Genomic DNA, 15,115 nt, shown 5'->3' on the forward strand with positions numbered 1-15,115 from the left:
CTCAGGTCTGCCAACTCAGCCTCAGGGGCTGACCTTGTACATGCAGGCCTCAGGAAGCTCTCTCCTCACATCTGTAGGTTGCTCTGACTCCTGGCAGCTTCCAAGGAAACAAGAGCAGGTACTGCAATTGTTACCACAAACCTCAATGGCAGCAGCCAGCCCCAGACCTCCTACAGTTTAGTCCCGCACAGCCATGCTGGCAGACACCATAGGAAAACACACACACTAAGGGGATGAGGCTTTCTGGAGTCAGGCAGAGGCTTTGCACCCCAAGATGCTCACAGGGCAGAGGTCCAAACAGCTGGTTTCAGCCTCCCAGTACAGCACCACTTCAGGGCAGGACCACCAGCATCTCAGACATTGCCACTGCATCCCTGCCATCACACAGGCCTGTGCCCACTCATTCATCTCCACCCTTGCATCTGATCTGGGAGGCAAGCCTTGGCCCCTTACCAGGGAGACCACAGCTCCAACCAGGTCTTCAGAGCGCCATCAAGCAGCAGATGTCCCCAGGGCCCAAGAAGCAGAAGAGGACCTTCTCAGAAGCAAGGACTGAGGTGTGCACAGTCTCTCCCTGCCCACAAGACAGTTTTAGAAAGCAGATAGGGAAGGAAAAGCCTTGCCTAGAAATCACACAGCATGAGTTAGAAACCACACAGGACTAAGAGTAGAAGAATCTTTATTGCTTTGGTTTCTTACAAGTGAGGTATATGCACCCAGACTTGCTGCTAGGAGAAAACCATGTTGCTTGCAGCACAGCGCAGGGGATGCAAGGACACTGGGCACAGAAGTTTCAGTCTCTCTGCCTTCTCCCAGGCACCAGGGAAGAGAGACCCTAGAAAAGTAAGGCAGCTGCCAGCTGAGGAAGTAAAGGTTTGTGTAAAAGGTTATTGCTACAAGAACTGAAAGGTCAGGGACAGCTTCTCCAGAGCCTTCAAAAGACACAGATTCTGAACTTAGCATTCCCAGCAGACAGACTACAGTGGGGACACAGACAAGTCCTCCTCTACCAACCTCTGCTCCTCTAGGAAAGATCAGAACAACTCAAGGCAGGTATTAAGAGCCAGAAAACCAAGTGGCATCAGCACTGACCCCAAGTGAAGCTTTTATTCTCCTTAGCTGGGAAGAACCCAGAGCAAAGATGCTTCTTGCATAAAGCTGAGCACTCCCCAAGCCCCTCCGCACCCACAGCTGAGCCAGCATTACTCTGCTCACTGAGGACATGCTGGGCACCTCCACATTACTCATTCAAGGCACTGCCCGGGGCAGAGAGGTCTTCACATCCTCCACCTCAAGAGGTCCAGCAGCATCTCGCTACACTGACACACTACTGCCTCCCTTGCTCATCCTCTGAGCGCAAAAAAGAGGGAGAACAACTTCCTGGCCCCTCTCCCTTTGGGGCAGCTCAGCGCCTTCTCCTTCCATTCTTCCAGTCTCTGGGAATAGGCGCTGTGAGAATGCTCGCATACCTGATTGAACCACACAGAAAATAAAGCCAGAGACTAGGAACAAAATAACACAAAACCAGAACAAAAGTTAGAGTGAGGCTCCAGCCCAGACACCCCACCACAGAGCCAAATGGCACATCAGCAGAGGAGCTGCGGCCAAGCCAGCTGGCAACTGGCACTCAGGCATCCACCAGCGTCAGCCCATCATGCAGGGCACGCTTCCACATGTAATAGGTGGAACGGGCTGTGAGTGGGAAGCGGGCACTGAACTCCTTGTAGGTTGGGAAGTTCTTCGACTCAAAGCGCTGCTGCAGGAACAGCTTGGCCTGTGCCTTGAACTGGGCAGTGGCAATCACATCCATCACAAACATGCGGCTGTTGGCTCGGTCTGACATGGCATAGCCCGAAATGGTAGTGTTGCACGGGATGGCAGGCACTGGTTTATCTATGTGCTTGGTGGCTCCCTCCACTCGGCACTGGGGCTTGAGGCCTGGTTCCACTCTCGGAGGCACCAGGGAAGCCACACGGTTCAATGGCTGGCTGGAGCTAGTCCAGGGCAGGCGATGCTGCCCAATAGCCTGGCCACTGCCCTTCCAAAACCAGTAGGCTGTGGAGGAGAGAGATGGGTAGCGCAAGCGGTACTTGCAGAATGGCAGCTGCCATTGCTGGACCTGCCTCCTGGCCACATCTCGCAACTGCATTCTCCAGCATAGAGAAGGCTTGAGCTGCAGGAGACTCCTGGGCACTGGCCGGTCTCCATTCCGTCTCTTCCTAACAGGCATGCTGTTTGGCTTCAACTGCAGGAATGGCTTTCCTATAGGTAGAGTTTTCTGGTTATCCAATGGTGACTGGGGGTGTTTGAAGTTGGGGTTCTCCTTGATTGCTTTTCTTCGCCAGTTGTAGTAAGTGGACCTGGAGATGCCAGGGAAGCTGCGTTTGAAGCACCTGTAAGGCACCAGAGTGTTCATAGAAATGCATTTCTCTAAGTAGGATTTGGCTCCCTGCATGAAGATTCCTGCTTGGATGGGGTCTAGGGAAGGGCTCTGGGATCTTAAGCTCGCCTGCGAATTAGCTGGCTCATTCACATCAGCCTTTTTCGGGACATCCCTGTGAAGCTCCCGCAACCTGTGAGCCTCAGACAGAGCAGAAGCATCACCATTGACCATGCTCTGCATCTCATGCTTCCAGGCATAGTATGTGGATCGGGAGATTTCTGGAAACATTTGTCGGAAGTGCTGGAGGGGGATTATATTGCCCTCCTGAAAGCAGGACTGAAGGAAGTGTTTAGCTGCAAACCTGGCAGCCGCTTTCTGCCGGTGTTCACGAGACTGGCGCTTCCAGCGGTAGAAGGTGCTCTTGGTAATGCTGTACCGGTCACGCAGGTTAGAATAGGTCAGCTGGGGGTCACTGTTCAGCAGCTCAAGGGTCTTCATGGGCTGGACAGGAGGCTCTGGTGAAGGTGCTGTGGGTTCTAGTTCCTCCAGGCCAACCACAGCCACAAAGTACTGCGCTTTGAAGACCTGCCGAGAGAGCTGCTGCCCTGACCACATGATGTGGAGTGTGGAGGTTTGCGGGCCACACTTTCTGGGCCGGATGAGCCGGTTGAAATAGGGACGGATCTTCAAGTTGCTCATGGGATAGATAGAGTAGATGTTACACTGCAGTACTGAGGCAAGGGCATAGACATGCCACATGTTGGCAAAGGTGCCAGGGAAACAGGTAGCTTTGATATCAGCATCGAAGATGGCCTCCAGGATAGCCATGGGAAGGCTGGTCATCTCCGGGGTCTCTTCAGTGCAGAGGGAGTAGCGGGCAGCCTGCAGCATCACTTTGGAATCAATCATGCCATTCAAGTAGTATTGCTTGTGCAGCAGCATCTCCACGACGGTACGCACTTGCAGCTCCAGGCTGAGGCTGGGGTTGCCCCAGAGCAGCACACTGGCAGCCTCAAAGAGGCGGTTTCCCTCACCTTTGCAAACGAGAGGCAGCATGTTACTTGGGGCATCCTCAGGATAGAGGCTCCTGGCTACCCGGTCAACCTCTAGCTCATCTTGGAACTGACTCCCACAATAGCCAGGCAGGGAGAAAGATGACAGGGTCCTCTCCGCCTCCAGTGCAGCACTGGTGAGACCCTCCAGGCCAAAGCATTCAGTGGCTTCTTGTAGCTCCTGCAGCACAGACTGCACCAGCTGGTGCCGCTGGATCATCCTGAAGGATGGCAAAAAGAAAGAATTCACTAGAGATGAAAACAGTGTACAGTACAGACTGCCAGGGGCCTGGCCTCCAGGTCCAGCTCCTGCCCAAAGAACAGCATGGGGGAAAAGGTAGAGGAAAGGCCACTGCTCACCCCTCCACCCACACTCCCAAGGACAAAAGGAGGAAGCCTGGGTCCTCACAGGCAGACCTAGGACAGGGACATGGGCTCAGCTTGCTCTCCAGTGACCTCTGTGGGCAGCACACATTGCACACATCCTCCACATGTCTCAAGTGAAACTAAGGAGTGACTGCATCCATTGGGGTGGGAAGCCACATCACCTCCCACCCCTGCACGCCTGGCTTTGCGCCTGGCATCACTCCCACACCCACCTCCCTCACCAGTACCTCCATCCTTTCCATTTTACCATTCCCCTACCACCACCCTGAGAGAAGGGTTTCTCTCAAAGGGAAAACATTTGTCACCTCTGCAGGAAGGGACCTGTGACAGAACCACACTGCACGCCGATATGGAGGATCCTGGTTCAAACTGTTCAAGCTCAACAGAAGAAGCAGCAAGGAGCTTGTCTCCTCCCTCAGAGGGGAGCACTGCAGCTGCAACCCTTGCATGCACTGAAAACTGCCATAACAGAACCTGGGATGGGAGGAAGAGACAGAGCCAGCCGAAGCCACAGTTACTGCTGCCTGAGCTGACACTAGATGTCACTTGGTGCTCAGCAGACACACACTACCGGCCAAACAGAAGTCACAAAAGGAGGGCTTCTACTAGATGAGCTACAGGGCAGGAGGCAATCCGAAAGTGCAGACAGAGTGTGAGCACTGAGTGGGTAGTTCAGAGGCTGTATGGAGCCCTCCTCCCTGTCTGAGCTGGTCCCAGTCCTGTCCTCCCTCTCTCTGCATGCCAGTTCCCACTCATGCAATACAAAAGGTCAAATCTGCCTTCTCCTCTTTGTCCAGCTTTTAGACATCTCTATGGCTCTGCCCCCACCACTCCCAAGGGCTTTCATGATGGCTGCGCACTCTTTAGCCTATGGTCCAGCTTCATCAGTGCAGCCCTCTTGAGTATCCTTTCACCGCCAGCCCGCCCAGTCTCTCCCACTTGAGCCAGTTTTCTCCAAAGGACCACAACACTCAAATAAGAATCACAATCTCCTCCATTTTCTCCTAAGGTTTATTCTCATACTGCCCCCAACATGTAGGGCATCACTTTGCAGCCTACTCAATTCACATCCCAGCCTGAGCCCACCTTCTCACACTTCACAGATATCATTATGCACTCACAGCTCTGTGGGGAGATGGGCAACAACAGGGCCAGGCAGGAAAAGCAGGAGCTCAGTAAAACAGATATCCTGCCTGACCTCTCCCAATTCTCAGCCCTGCTGCAGATATGGTTATTATTGCTGTAGCATCTACCATACCCCATGACCAAACCACAAACAAAATGAGGTACCAAAGAATCCCATGGACACATACAGGCTCTTCACCACAAGGAGCCTCTCTGCTGCTGCTGCCCCTTGCCTTTAGTCAGACTACAGGTAGTCACCATATCCAGACACTTCCCCTGCTCCAAATTCCTCCAAGATCTCCTGCATGTCAGAGGCCAGAACCATCTTACAGCTGCTCCCACAGCTGTGGGGCATCAGTTATCAGAGGCAAACACAAGAGAATCCACACAGCTGTGAAGCAGAGAAGATAAACTGTCCTAAAATCCTGGTCTGAGGAAGTATGGGGTTGTCACTTCAGGTCAGGTGTGTATTGTTATTCTCCTGGAAGTTCAGAGAAGTTCATAGAAGTTTACAAATATTTTGACTAAGCCTGTGGTAATATGTGCTTGAGGAGCTGAAGCAAAGGCATCCCTCAGGAGAGCTGTAGGGCTGATAAAGCCCAAGTCCTCCTTCTCTGGGGCCTGTCAAACCCTTTAGGGCCAGCCACCTCTCTCTGCAGCAGCCGCTCCTTCCCCTTTCAGCAGCCACAGCCTGCCACTGTCCCACCAGCAGAGCCAGGAAAGGCAAGACAGGCTTTTTTTCCCCTGGAGAGGGTGAGGAGCTGACACAGGCTAGGGAGCATCAGCAACAACCCTGGTCTTTATGTCCTTGGGGCATTTCCCACCCCCTTACAGCTTGGGGTGGGAAATGCCCCTAGGACATAAAGACCTTTATGTCTTCATAGGGAGGGAGAGCTGAGGGCACAGGACTTAAGCCTTTTCTTCAGTGACAACTCCACAGCTTCAATGTCACTGTCAGCTCCTGCTGCCCAGAGCAATCCTAAGGCAAAACCCACAGCTGAAATGGTGGAGTGGGGCTTGGGTAAATCAGAAGCAGAAGTCAGACAGGCTGGGGGGCTTGGTTCATTGCCAGATCAAACCCAGGCAGCTCTCAACACAGGGGACCTGCTGCAAAGGGAACACTTCTCCCCACACACCCCCAGGGAAGCCAGCTGAACACGACAGACAAGTGCTCACTAAACTGCCTCAGCACCAAGAGGTAACTAAGGCAGCTTTTTGCAGCAGATAAAAGAGGTTTTACCTAACCTGGTTGCTTTTGCATTGTAACAGATAAGGAAACACTTGAAGATCACGTTCCCTCACCTAAACTGATGGGCTGGTGGCATCCAGTAGTGCGAGTTCCCCCAGCCAGTTCCAAAAAATGCTCCCACCAGCAGGAATCTTGGAGACTTCAGCTGCTGCCGCCCGGGCTGTCCGGCAGCACTGGCACCTCGCAGGAGCAGGGGTGTCCACGCATCCCAGCCCAGCTGGGTTAGGTGGCTCGCTTCCCAGCCCCAGCCGCGGGCTCAGGGCACCCCAGCGGTAAAGGCTCTCATTTGACCATACAGCAGGAGCACAGAGGCAGTAGTCTCCAGGAGCTATCTAGGCTTGAAATATCACCGGGGGAGTTTCAGTGGGTGAGTAGCGCTGGCAGCTCGGGCAGCCTGCTCAGTCTGCCAATACCCACACGTCCACCGAAGCCCATGAACATCGCTCGCCGGGAGAGAGAAAAGCCTGGGACCCACCTTCACCTAGGCCGAAGCGCTGCAGCCAAGCCCAGCTTCGGCCGCCCCTCGGGCAGGGGCACTGACCGCTGGGGTGCGGGCGGTGCCTGACAGCCGCCCCCAGCCCCAGGCACCCGTGAGCGCGCACCCGCGGCCGCTCTCGCCTCTCCCGAAGGCGGCGGAGGCGGCTCCGTGAGGCCGCCCTGGGACGGGGACAGCCCCGCACCCTGAGTGGGAGCACGGGCGGCCGCTCCTCTCGCCGGGAGACAAAAGGGCGCACAGCCCCCGAGCGAGGGAGAGGCCGCCGGTGCCCGGGCAGCTGCCGAGCACAGACGCAGGACAGGACAGGACGCCTGCCTGCCTGGAGAAGGTGCCGCCACGGCGGTACAGCCCTCAGGGCCCGGGTTAGGAAGGGACGGCGCGGAACCGCAGCCCCGACGGCGCCCGGCACAGCTCCGCACTCACCTGGCTCCGCGGGTCAAGTCACGCCCCACCCGCGCCCTGAGCCGCCCCACACCTTTAAGGGCGGCGGCAGGAAGCGGCGCGGAGTCGCGGCCGCCCCGGTGCCAGCCCCGCAGTGACCCCGGGAGCGTGCAGCCGCGTGCGGCGCCGGGCCGGGCCGAGCCGGGCCGGGCCGCCCCTCCCCGCCGGCCCCTGCCCTCCCCTCCCCCGCCAGGAAGCGGGCCATCCCCGCCGCCCCGGCCCAGATGAAAGCGGAGCGGGCTGGGGGTCACTTCCAAAGCTAAAGTGATAATGGCCATTGTCCCGCCGCTGCCGCGCTTAAAGGGCCCGCCGCCTCAGGCCGCCCTGCCCTGCTGCGCCCCGGCGAGCCCCGGCACCCTGCGCCGCACAGCATCCTCCTTCCCCACAGCCCATCCGGGATTGCAGCCCCACGGCGGGTGGCAGAGCCCACGGGGGCCGCGGGGTGGGCGCTGGGCGCCTGTGGGGAGCGCCCCTCGTGTCCCACGGGAAGCAGGCAGGTCCCGTGTGGGTGTCACTGCAGCCCCAGGGTTGGCACACTCTATGTGTGTCTGCCCACACTCCTTGCTTGTTCCTGAGGAGGCTGCAGTCCTTCCATCCTGCTAGCTAGGAGACAGCCTTTCCTTTCCCCTCCCCAAGTGATGCCCTTTACCCAGCAAGGCCCGGCTGGTGGGACCCTCGGCTTCCTAAAGCAAATGAAGATCAGCTGTATTGCTCTTCAAAACTTTCTCATTTGTGAGAGGCACCCAAATGACAGCAGCCTTTTCCCTGTTCTCGGTTCTGGGCAACCTCCTGAACAGCCTTGCATCTGCCTGCCCATGCCTGGGCCCTCCGTGGAGCTGCCTTCTTCCCCACTATGTCTGCCCCACTGTCTCCCCAGCCTAATCTCAGGGCCGAGGTCCCCCTCCTTAACTCCTGCTTTCACAATGGGTTCATCCTGCCCCTCGGGCATCACGTGAGGCTGTGCAAACAGCATCAGGCACCTCACTCCAACATCGCTAAGCTAAGCTGCCAACACCAGCTCCACCCCATAGCCTCTTCACTCATCCAGAGCCCTAGAGCTTCCTCCGGGACCTGTCTCATCCCAAGTTACACCACCCCAAAATAGGACCCTAAGGAGCCCATCTGCTCTTAGGTGTGAGGGCAGGGCACGTTTTAACAACAGAGGTCAGAGTTTGGTCAACAGAGAAGACTTGGGCTCTTTGCTGTCTGGTCTTGGTGTGTCCCCTGTGTGTGTAGCTCTGGTTGCAGGCAGCAAGTAGTTTTCTCTCCCCACAACCCCCTCAAACCCAGTGAGGGGCACAAAGTAATTCCTGATGCCAGAGACTTCCTACAACGCCCTTGGGGAACCTCACCTTGGCACTCATTTCTGCTGCAGCATTTGGTAATGAGAGGGCATGAAGGATCACCACATATGGGACTCTCGTGCAATTCAGGAAGAAACTAAACACAGACGTTTCAAACAGGGTAAATATGCCCAGCTCCCTCTCCTACTGCTTTTCCTTCCACATCAGTCCAGGAGCAAGCATTGCCGCACAAATCAAGGCATACCTTCACTGCTCAGAAGCACATACCCCCGAGCATTTTTTCCCACTTCTCTGGTCTCACATCTGAGCCTGGGAACGCAGGGGGATGCCAGGCAAGGAGGGTTTGACAGGAGGAATTGGCTCCCTGGAAGCTGTGAACTGGCTGCTTGACAGTCCTCCCAGCCTCAGTTAGGAGTCACCACCCCAGGTGATACTGAACTCCAGCCTTTCATGTTCAGAGAGGTCACTCTCAATGGACACAAAGAAGCTACAGAGCAAGGAAGAGAGACCTAAACCATCCCTTGGTGAGCTTTTCTCCCCCTCAAGCAATCTTTGTATCTCTAAAGCCAGCTCTACTCTCGCTATCAACCCATCAAGTCTCAGCTCTTTCTCCTCTACCCCTCCCCTGTACCCCGCCTCTCACCCGGCAGGCTGGTGTTCATACCCACAGCTGCTGAGCTTCCTTTCTCATCCTTCATCCTTTTAACTTCTTTGGTTGCAAATGTAAAGTAGTGCTCACAGGACATTGAGACATTGGTAAATGCCAGAGTCAGCAGGGTCAGTGATTAACATAGGAGCTGGAAAACACACAAAGAGACAGCCTGGGCAGTTCTGTTATGCAGATGACTGCACACACACGCTTCCAGCTTATAAACAAGTAGTTAACATTTTTCTGTTCCTTGAAGGAGTTAGGTGGGGGACCAGACTGCTTCCTGTTTTGCTGCAGGATGCTTCAGCATGACGGTAGGTCATGGAGACTGGCTGCCAGAAGCTTTTCTACCTGTTGTCCTTTAATCTGCCTGCTGCAGCCCAGTTTCTCTCAGACAAGGCACACAGAAAAGGTGCAGCGATGTTCAGCTGCAGGGAGTCTCAGGCCACCATGCTTCTAGCCTTGCTGGAAGGCAGGTTTTACTGCTCCAAGTTTGGGCCTGGAGTCTTCTTCCAGGTCAAGAGCAACCTCTGTGTTCAGCAGATAAACTTCTTGTTGACTTGAACCTCATGAGGAAGGGTGTCTCAAGGACTTAGTGCTATGTTCTTGTATAATAAGGTAGGGCTTCCTCTGGTTCTGTCACTGAATGTGACAATCTTGACAGTGCCACACATGGGGACATTTAAACGCTCAGTTATGCACCCCATCAGGAAGGTTCCCCAGTTCTGCCTCCACTGCCACCTAGTCAGAGCAGCCTACCCACTGCAGAGCTGTCCATGGCTGGACCAGAGGAGACTATTCAGATAGGATGGGATATGACTGAAACACCTGGGGCAGCCAAATGCCATTTGGGGCAGGTCAGACTGTGAGCCAGTTGCCAAAACCACCTTTGGAATTGGAATAGGTTGACTCAAACTAATCTATGATCCACTTATGATCTATACATGGGCTAAACTGACATGTCCATCCTCTTAAAGCCCTTGCTGGTGACTTTGCTTCTATTTTTCCCATCTTTCTCCCTCCAGAGCACTGCAGAATCTGAATCTGAGTGCTGTCATCCTTCTGAGAAGTCAGGGGAGCTGGGACTGCTGAGGGGCTGACAGAAATGAGAGCATGAGGGTCCTAAGTGTGCTGTCTTGGCTTTCTTGGGTTTCTCTCCTATGCCTGGCATTGCTCTACAAGGAAAGCAATGAACAGAGCTTGCAGTCTGAATTGGCAACAGAAATAGGTTTGCAATATACCCACCAGTCTTAGGGGAAAGGAATGTCAAGTGGTTCTGGTATGATTGTACCCAACAGGGAACTGGAAAACATGGAGTGCGCACCAATTTTTGTAGTAACTTGTTCAAGGTGAATGACAGAAGTCCTGTTTTGGGGTTCATACCATCTGGTACTTCTCATTCCCAGACCTGAAACCACCTCTGAACCCACTACCTCATGCCTGTGCTGGAGCCCTTAAAGTGATGATCAGAGAGACTGACTGTTGGGCTCTGTGTAGAGGTCCTGTTAGGCATCCTTCTGTCTGTGCATGCCCTGGGCAGTGCTGGACATCAGCAGACAGTGGATTTTATTCAGTTCTGCTCAGATCACACTGAGAGGGAAGGTGACAAACTGCAGGAAGTTTTCAGCCAAAAGCAATATTGCTGGAGTGATTGAATAGGAGACGATGTGAGGAGAAATTCTATTTGGTGATGCTGAAGTAAGAACTGGCAGGCAGTGACATGGAGTGCATCAACCTCAGTGAGTGAGAGCAGTTTACAGGAGTGACTTCAGCCACGTGACTGAGGATAGAGGGGCGGCACAGTGGGCAGAAGTATGTGGCCAGAACTTTAGGACAGTTTGGTGGCAAGGCCCAGCCAGGAGTTTCATCTCCCAAGGGAAGTGGGGAACTGACCTACACATTAGATCCCACCTTGGACAAGAGACTGAGGCCCTAAGTCTCTCCCATACCCTGTTGCCCTCCTCCTTTGAAGTGACTAAGAGCTCAGGGTCATTCCCCTTCCTCCAGCACCCCTCAGTGCTGCCTCCTTCCCATCCTTTAAAGAACACCCAGAGCCCTCAATGCTGTTCTCTCTCTGACCTAAGATCCCTTCTTGTGGGACCACGGAACTTAAGTGCTGTCTCCTGAGAGTCACCCAGAGTACCGTGTCCCTCTCCTAATGGTGACTGCCTCCCAGTTCATCTTCTGGGTGCTGTTCAACACTGACCAGTCTAATGCATCATGAGTGCACAGGAGAGCTAGGTCTGCCTTTCCCTTGCCCTGGGATACCAGAGCCCTGACAGTAGGTCCCATCTCTAATTCACCTCTGCTCAGCTCAGGACTGTTTTGCCTTCTGGCTTCTGTCCAGCTGGCCTCCCTCTTCCTTCCCACTCTGTGAGATTGGAGGGAAGGTTTAAAATTGGTCTTGGCACTGTGCACTTGTTTCACGATGCCCCATGAGGCTCCCTGGCACATAGGAGGAAATTAAACATGAAGCACCAAGTGCAATACCAAAGCACCAAGCAAGGACCAGGAGTCTTGGCCACATCCTGGGGTCCTGGCCATGCGTGGCAGGGATGGGGGAGAGCTGGGAACTGCAGGAGATTCAAAGTCAAGATCAAAGCATTTCCCTCTGAAGCCCTAACACTCTCCTTCCCTCCCACTTGCACATAAAAGCACTCTGCCCTCAGCGGGCTCTCCACTGGGGAGGGTGGGTGGAGGAGGGGTCTGCTTTCCCCCTCGTTTTTCCTGTGTTACTAATAATTCTTCTCATAGGTGAAATGATGAAAATTTTTCACCTCTCATCCCCCATGCCTTCTTCTTACCCAGATCCAAAGGGCCTCAAGCCATTTCAATGGCTATGAGTTCATGGCAGACCTAGCCTGCTTTGGGGTGTTACCAGCCGATGCCAGCATGGGGGAGATGCAACAAGAAAAGCCTTTGAAGTGTACAGTAGAAAGACACTGTTAGAGGCAAAGCACAAGGAAGGAGGATTGAAAAGAAAGCAGAGCAGTTTGGCCCACAGGAGGGGGAAAGGCTAATTAAGGCACAGAGTGTGGAGAAGGAAAAGGCAGAATCATTAAGATATCCCAGCAGGAGCCCATGGTGTGGCTCCATGGAGGTTTAAGCCATGCTGAGCCTGGCCTCTGCTAGTTGCCTCCCTCCGTTCCCCATTCCCACCCTTTGCTTTGGGGTGGCACAGGAGTGTGAGGGACTCTCTCAACTGATTCAGGTTGCTGGTCCAGCTGAAAATTGGTTGGTTTATTTCATACTGTAATGCAGACAGAGCTGAAACTGAGGATGGCAGCCTTCATTACCTCTCCCTTACAGAGGCTTACCTCTCCTTACCTCTCCTCTGACAGAGGGCTAAAGCTTGGAGGTGATCCCAAACTGAAGAAGCTGCAAACTCCAGTGAGGATGGGCACATATGAAGAGATTAGAAACTGGAAACATGGGCAGGAAATGGTGGATTCAGTTTTGGAAAGCCCAGGAAGGGGATAATCTTCTGGCAGTGCTTCATTATGCAACATCACACAAAGCCAGCAGCATTAAGAAAGACCTGTGAAAGAGGGAAAGCAAGCTGCAGAGTCAAGGGTGCAGTTTTGTGTTTCTGTGATCAGACAGCTGCTGCTTCCTTCAGAGAACACCCAGAGCCACTTGCCCCTCAAAGACAGTGAAAAATGGCTTTGTCAGGCTTCTCCCTACATCCCAGCTACAGGCCAACAGGCAGAGAGGGACCACAGGGAAGTGGGAACACAGAGGGGACCGCTGTGAGTCCGGGGGTGCAGGAGGATCTGGCTTTTCTCACTGGTCCAGGACAGGGCAAAAATGCATCTAACAGCAGGCAGGGGAGGATGGGGGATGGGATGTTTCACACCTAGCAAGCAGGAGCAGATGGGGCTGGATTTAAACACCACAAGGAATTCACTCACACTGCCTCAAGGAGTCCAGGACCTAGCAAGCCATGCCCAGCTCTCTCTTCCCTGGATTCATAGCACTTTAGTGACAGGTTAGCAATGCAGAGGGGTTTCTCTAGGGTCTGTAGCTAGTCAGGGAGCTGAGATATGGCCCTTCAGTGCAAACATAAACCCCTGCTCAAGTTGTGATTCCCCAGTCCTTTCCCAAGCCCTGCCCCCAGGCACACACACTGGAATGGCCATGGTGTTTGCTGGGGGAGAAACGTGAGAAGTAGAGCTTGAGTGCTGTAAAAGATGTAAATGTTTCTGTGCTGAGAGCACCGAGTGTCTAGGGCACAGCCTCCAAGGGGGGATGGAGAGTCACCGAGAAGGCACTTCTCTTTTGTTCTTGATCTTGGCTGACTTAGGAGGGTTCCCAGGAAAAATCCTGAAGCTGATACACTAAAGGGAACTCACTTGTGCTTTATCAGGTGGTGGTCATGGGGTGACAGGGACAGAACAAAGGGCAGGGAGGAGGAACAGGTAGGAGGAAGGGCTTGGGATAGGCAGTTCTGGCCATCTCAGATCCTCTGTCTCCCTTGGTGCTGAGAAGTCATTTCATCAGTTGGGAAGGGGAGGAATATCCCCTTGTCGTAAAGTGGACAAGAGAGCAAAGGAGTCAGTTCAGTCCCAGTAGGTACTGAAGAGGTGACACACACAATTGCCACAGCTGCAGTACTGCACCGTGAGAGGATGTGACTGCCTGGGAGCAACAGTCGCCCAGGTCTGATGCAACAGCTGAGAAAAAAACTCCAATTCTTTTAACATAAAAATTAGTCATCGCTGAGGTCAGGTTTTCAGAGGGCTGATCTCTGCCCTCTGAAGCTTAAGCTTTAGGTATGACTGATAGCATTGTGAATGCAATAAAAGAGCTGAGAGAAGGAGATGAGGACAAGGAGAAAGGGACACCGCTTAGGGACAGGGCCATTTACTGAGGAAACAGATTGATGTGTCTTCTTTCATCCCTGAGTACATATACTCTGATTTTGTGTATTGAAGTATCTGGACCACTGAGCAGGTAGAAGCAGAGCAAAGATGAAGGAGATGAGGATGAGGAAAGAGAAAGAGGGCTGGGAGGCAGGGAACTGGGAGAACAAAGCTACTTGCTGTACGGGAAGGGGTATGTGCAGAATCCCAAAAGCTCTGCAGAAGAAATGGCATCAACAGGGTGGTAGGTGTGAGACACACGAGTAAGAAAGGGATGCAAGCTCATAGGATCCCTCATCGCTTATCATCATCAGACTTGTCCAGAAACTTACTTGCTTTGAAACATTTCACAACCCAGAATTCCGGGTTATGAAACCAGAAGTCAGCCCAAATCTGGAAAAAAATAATTGTTGGTTTCTATATGAAACTTGGGATCACTGAGAAGCCAGAGAGAGTCCATTCACTGGCACAGCCCGTTGCTGCTTTCTTGAAGTCCCTCCCTACCCTCTGCCTGGGGTTTCGTGCTGCCCCACTCCAGTTCATGCAGGAGAGTGGGGAGCACACACCGTCATTCACCATCACGGTGGGAATCGCTGCCTTATCCCAAGGCCCCCACTTGAGAAATCCCCTGCAGTGGCCACCACAAGTTGTGTGTCCTTTTGAAGCAACCTGAAACTTCACTGCTGACCCCAAAATAAGCCAAACATGCAGAACCAGTACTGGTCCTCCTTTCTTGTGTCCCCTGTGACAGGTGGACAGTACCCGCTGCCCAGGGGAACCGTCCCTCAGCCTCTGGGATCCCCAGAGGGAGCAGGTCGCGCCCGCCCAGCTCCTTCCTCAGGGGAAGAGCGGCTAGTGCCTGGTTTCTACAGCCCTCCTGCCTATGGCTCGGCCCTGGAGCGTGCCCGGCAGCCATGGGCCGGCTGTGTGAGGGGGCGGGTTGGGTGGAGGTGCGGGACGGGAGCGCACCCACGGCCCCGGGATCCCCCGCCAGGTCCCTTTTCCTGGGGGCGCCTCGGGTCTCGCCCTCCCCGCATAAACTCACACGCCACCGCCAGGGGGTGCTGTGCCCGTGGTGAGGGCGGTGCCCCGCCAGGGGGCGCTCCCGCCGGGTCTCGCGCGGGAGGGGGGGTGCTGGCGGGCGGGATCTCTATGGTGACGCTGCAC

General features: G+C 54.3%; 1 protein-coding gene across 6 annotated transcripts; it reads right to left on the reverse strand.

Moving 5' to 3' along the window:
- Positions 1 to 1,015: 1,015 nt before the first annotated feature.
- VRTN (vertebrae development associated) lies at positions 1,016 to 15,086 on the reverse strand. Of its 6 annotated transcripts, none has more exons than XM_027638350.1 (3): positions 14,994 to 15,076; positions 9,102 to 9,234; positions 1,016 to 3,656 (listed from the first exon to the last, which is right to left on the reverse strand). In XM_027638350.1, the coding sequence occupies exon 3, from the start codon at positions 3,653 to 3,655 to the stop codon at positions 1,628 to 1,630; it is 2,028 nt and encodes a 675-aa protein (XP_027494151.1). In that variant the 5' UTR covers position 3,656; positions 9,102 to 9,234; positions 14,994 to 15,076; the 3' UTR covers positions 1,016 to 1,627. The 6 variants fall into 6 exon arrangements, with proteins under 6 accessions (XP_027494151.1, XP_027494152.1, XP_027494155.1 ...); XM_027638351.1 differs by lacking the exon at positions 14,994 to 15,076 and adding an exon at positions 14,281 to 14,306; XM_027638354.1 differs by lacking the exon at positions 9,102 to 9,234 and having other exon boundaries at positions 14,994 to 15,086.
- Between the last annotated feature and the right edge of the window lie 29 nt (positions 15,087 to 15,115).

The sequence above is a fragment of the Corapipo altera genome, unplaced genomic scaffold, assembly GCF_003945725.1.
Source record: "Corapipo altera isolate COAL_440 unplaced genomic scaffold, ASM394572v1 23, whole genome shotgun sequence".
Lineage (NCBI taxonomy): Eukaryota > Metazoa > Chordata > Aves > Passeriformes > Pipridae > Corapipo > Corapipo altera.

Coding starts and splice junctions, on each gene's coding strand:
- VRTN (XM_027638349.1), bottom strand. CDS start 6,272: ATGCCACCAGCCCATCAGTTTAG. Junction 3,657..6,249: donor CCACCAGCCCATCAGTTTAG/GTGAGGGAACGT, acceptor GCCATCCTTCAG/GATGATCCAGCGGCACCAGC.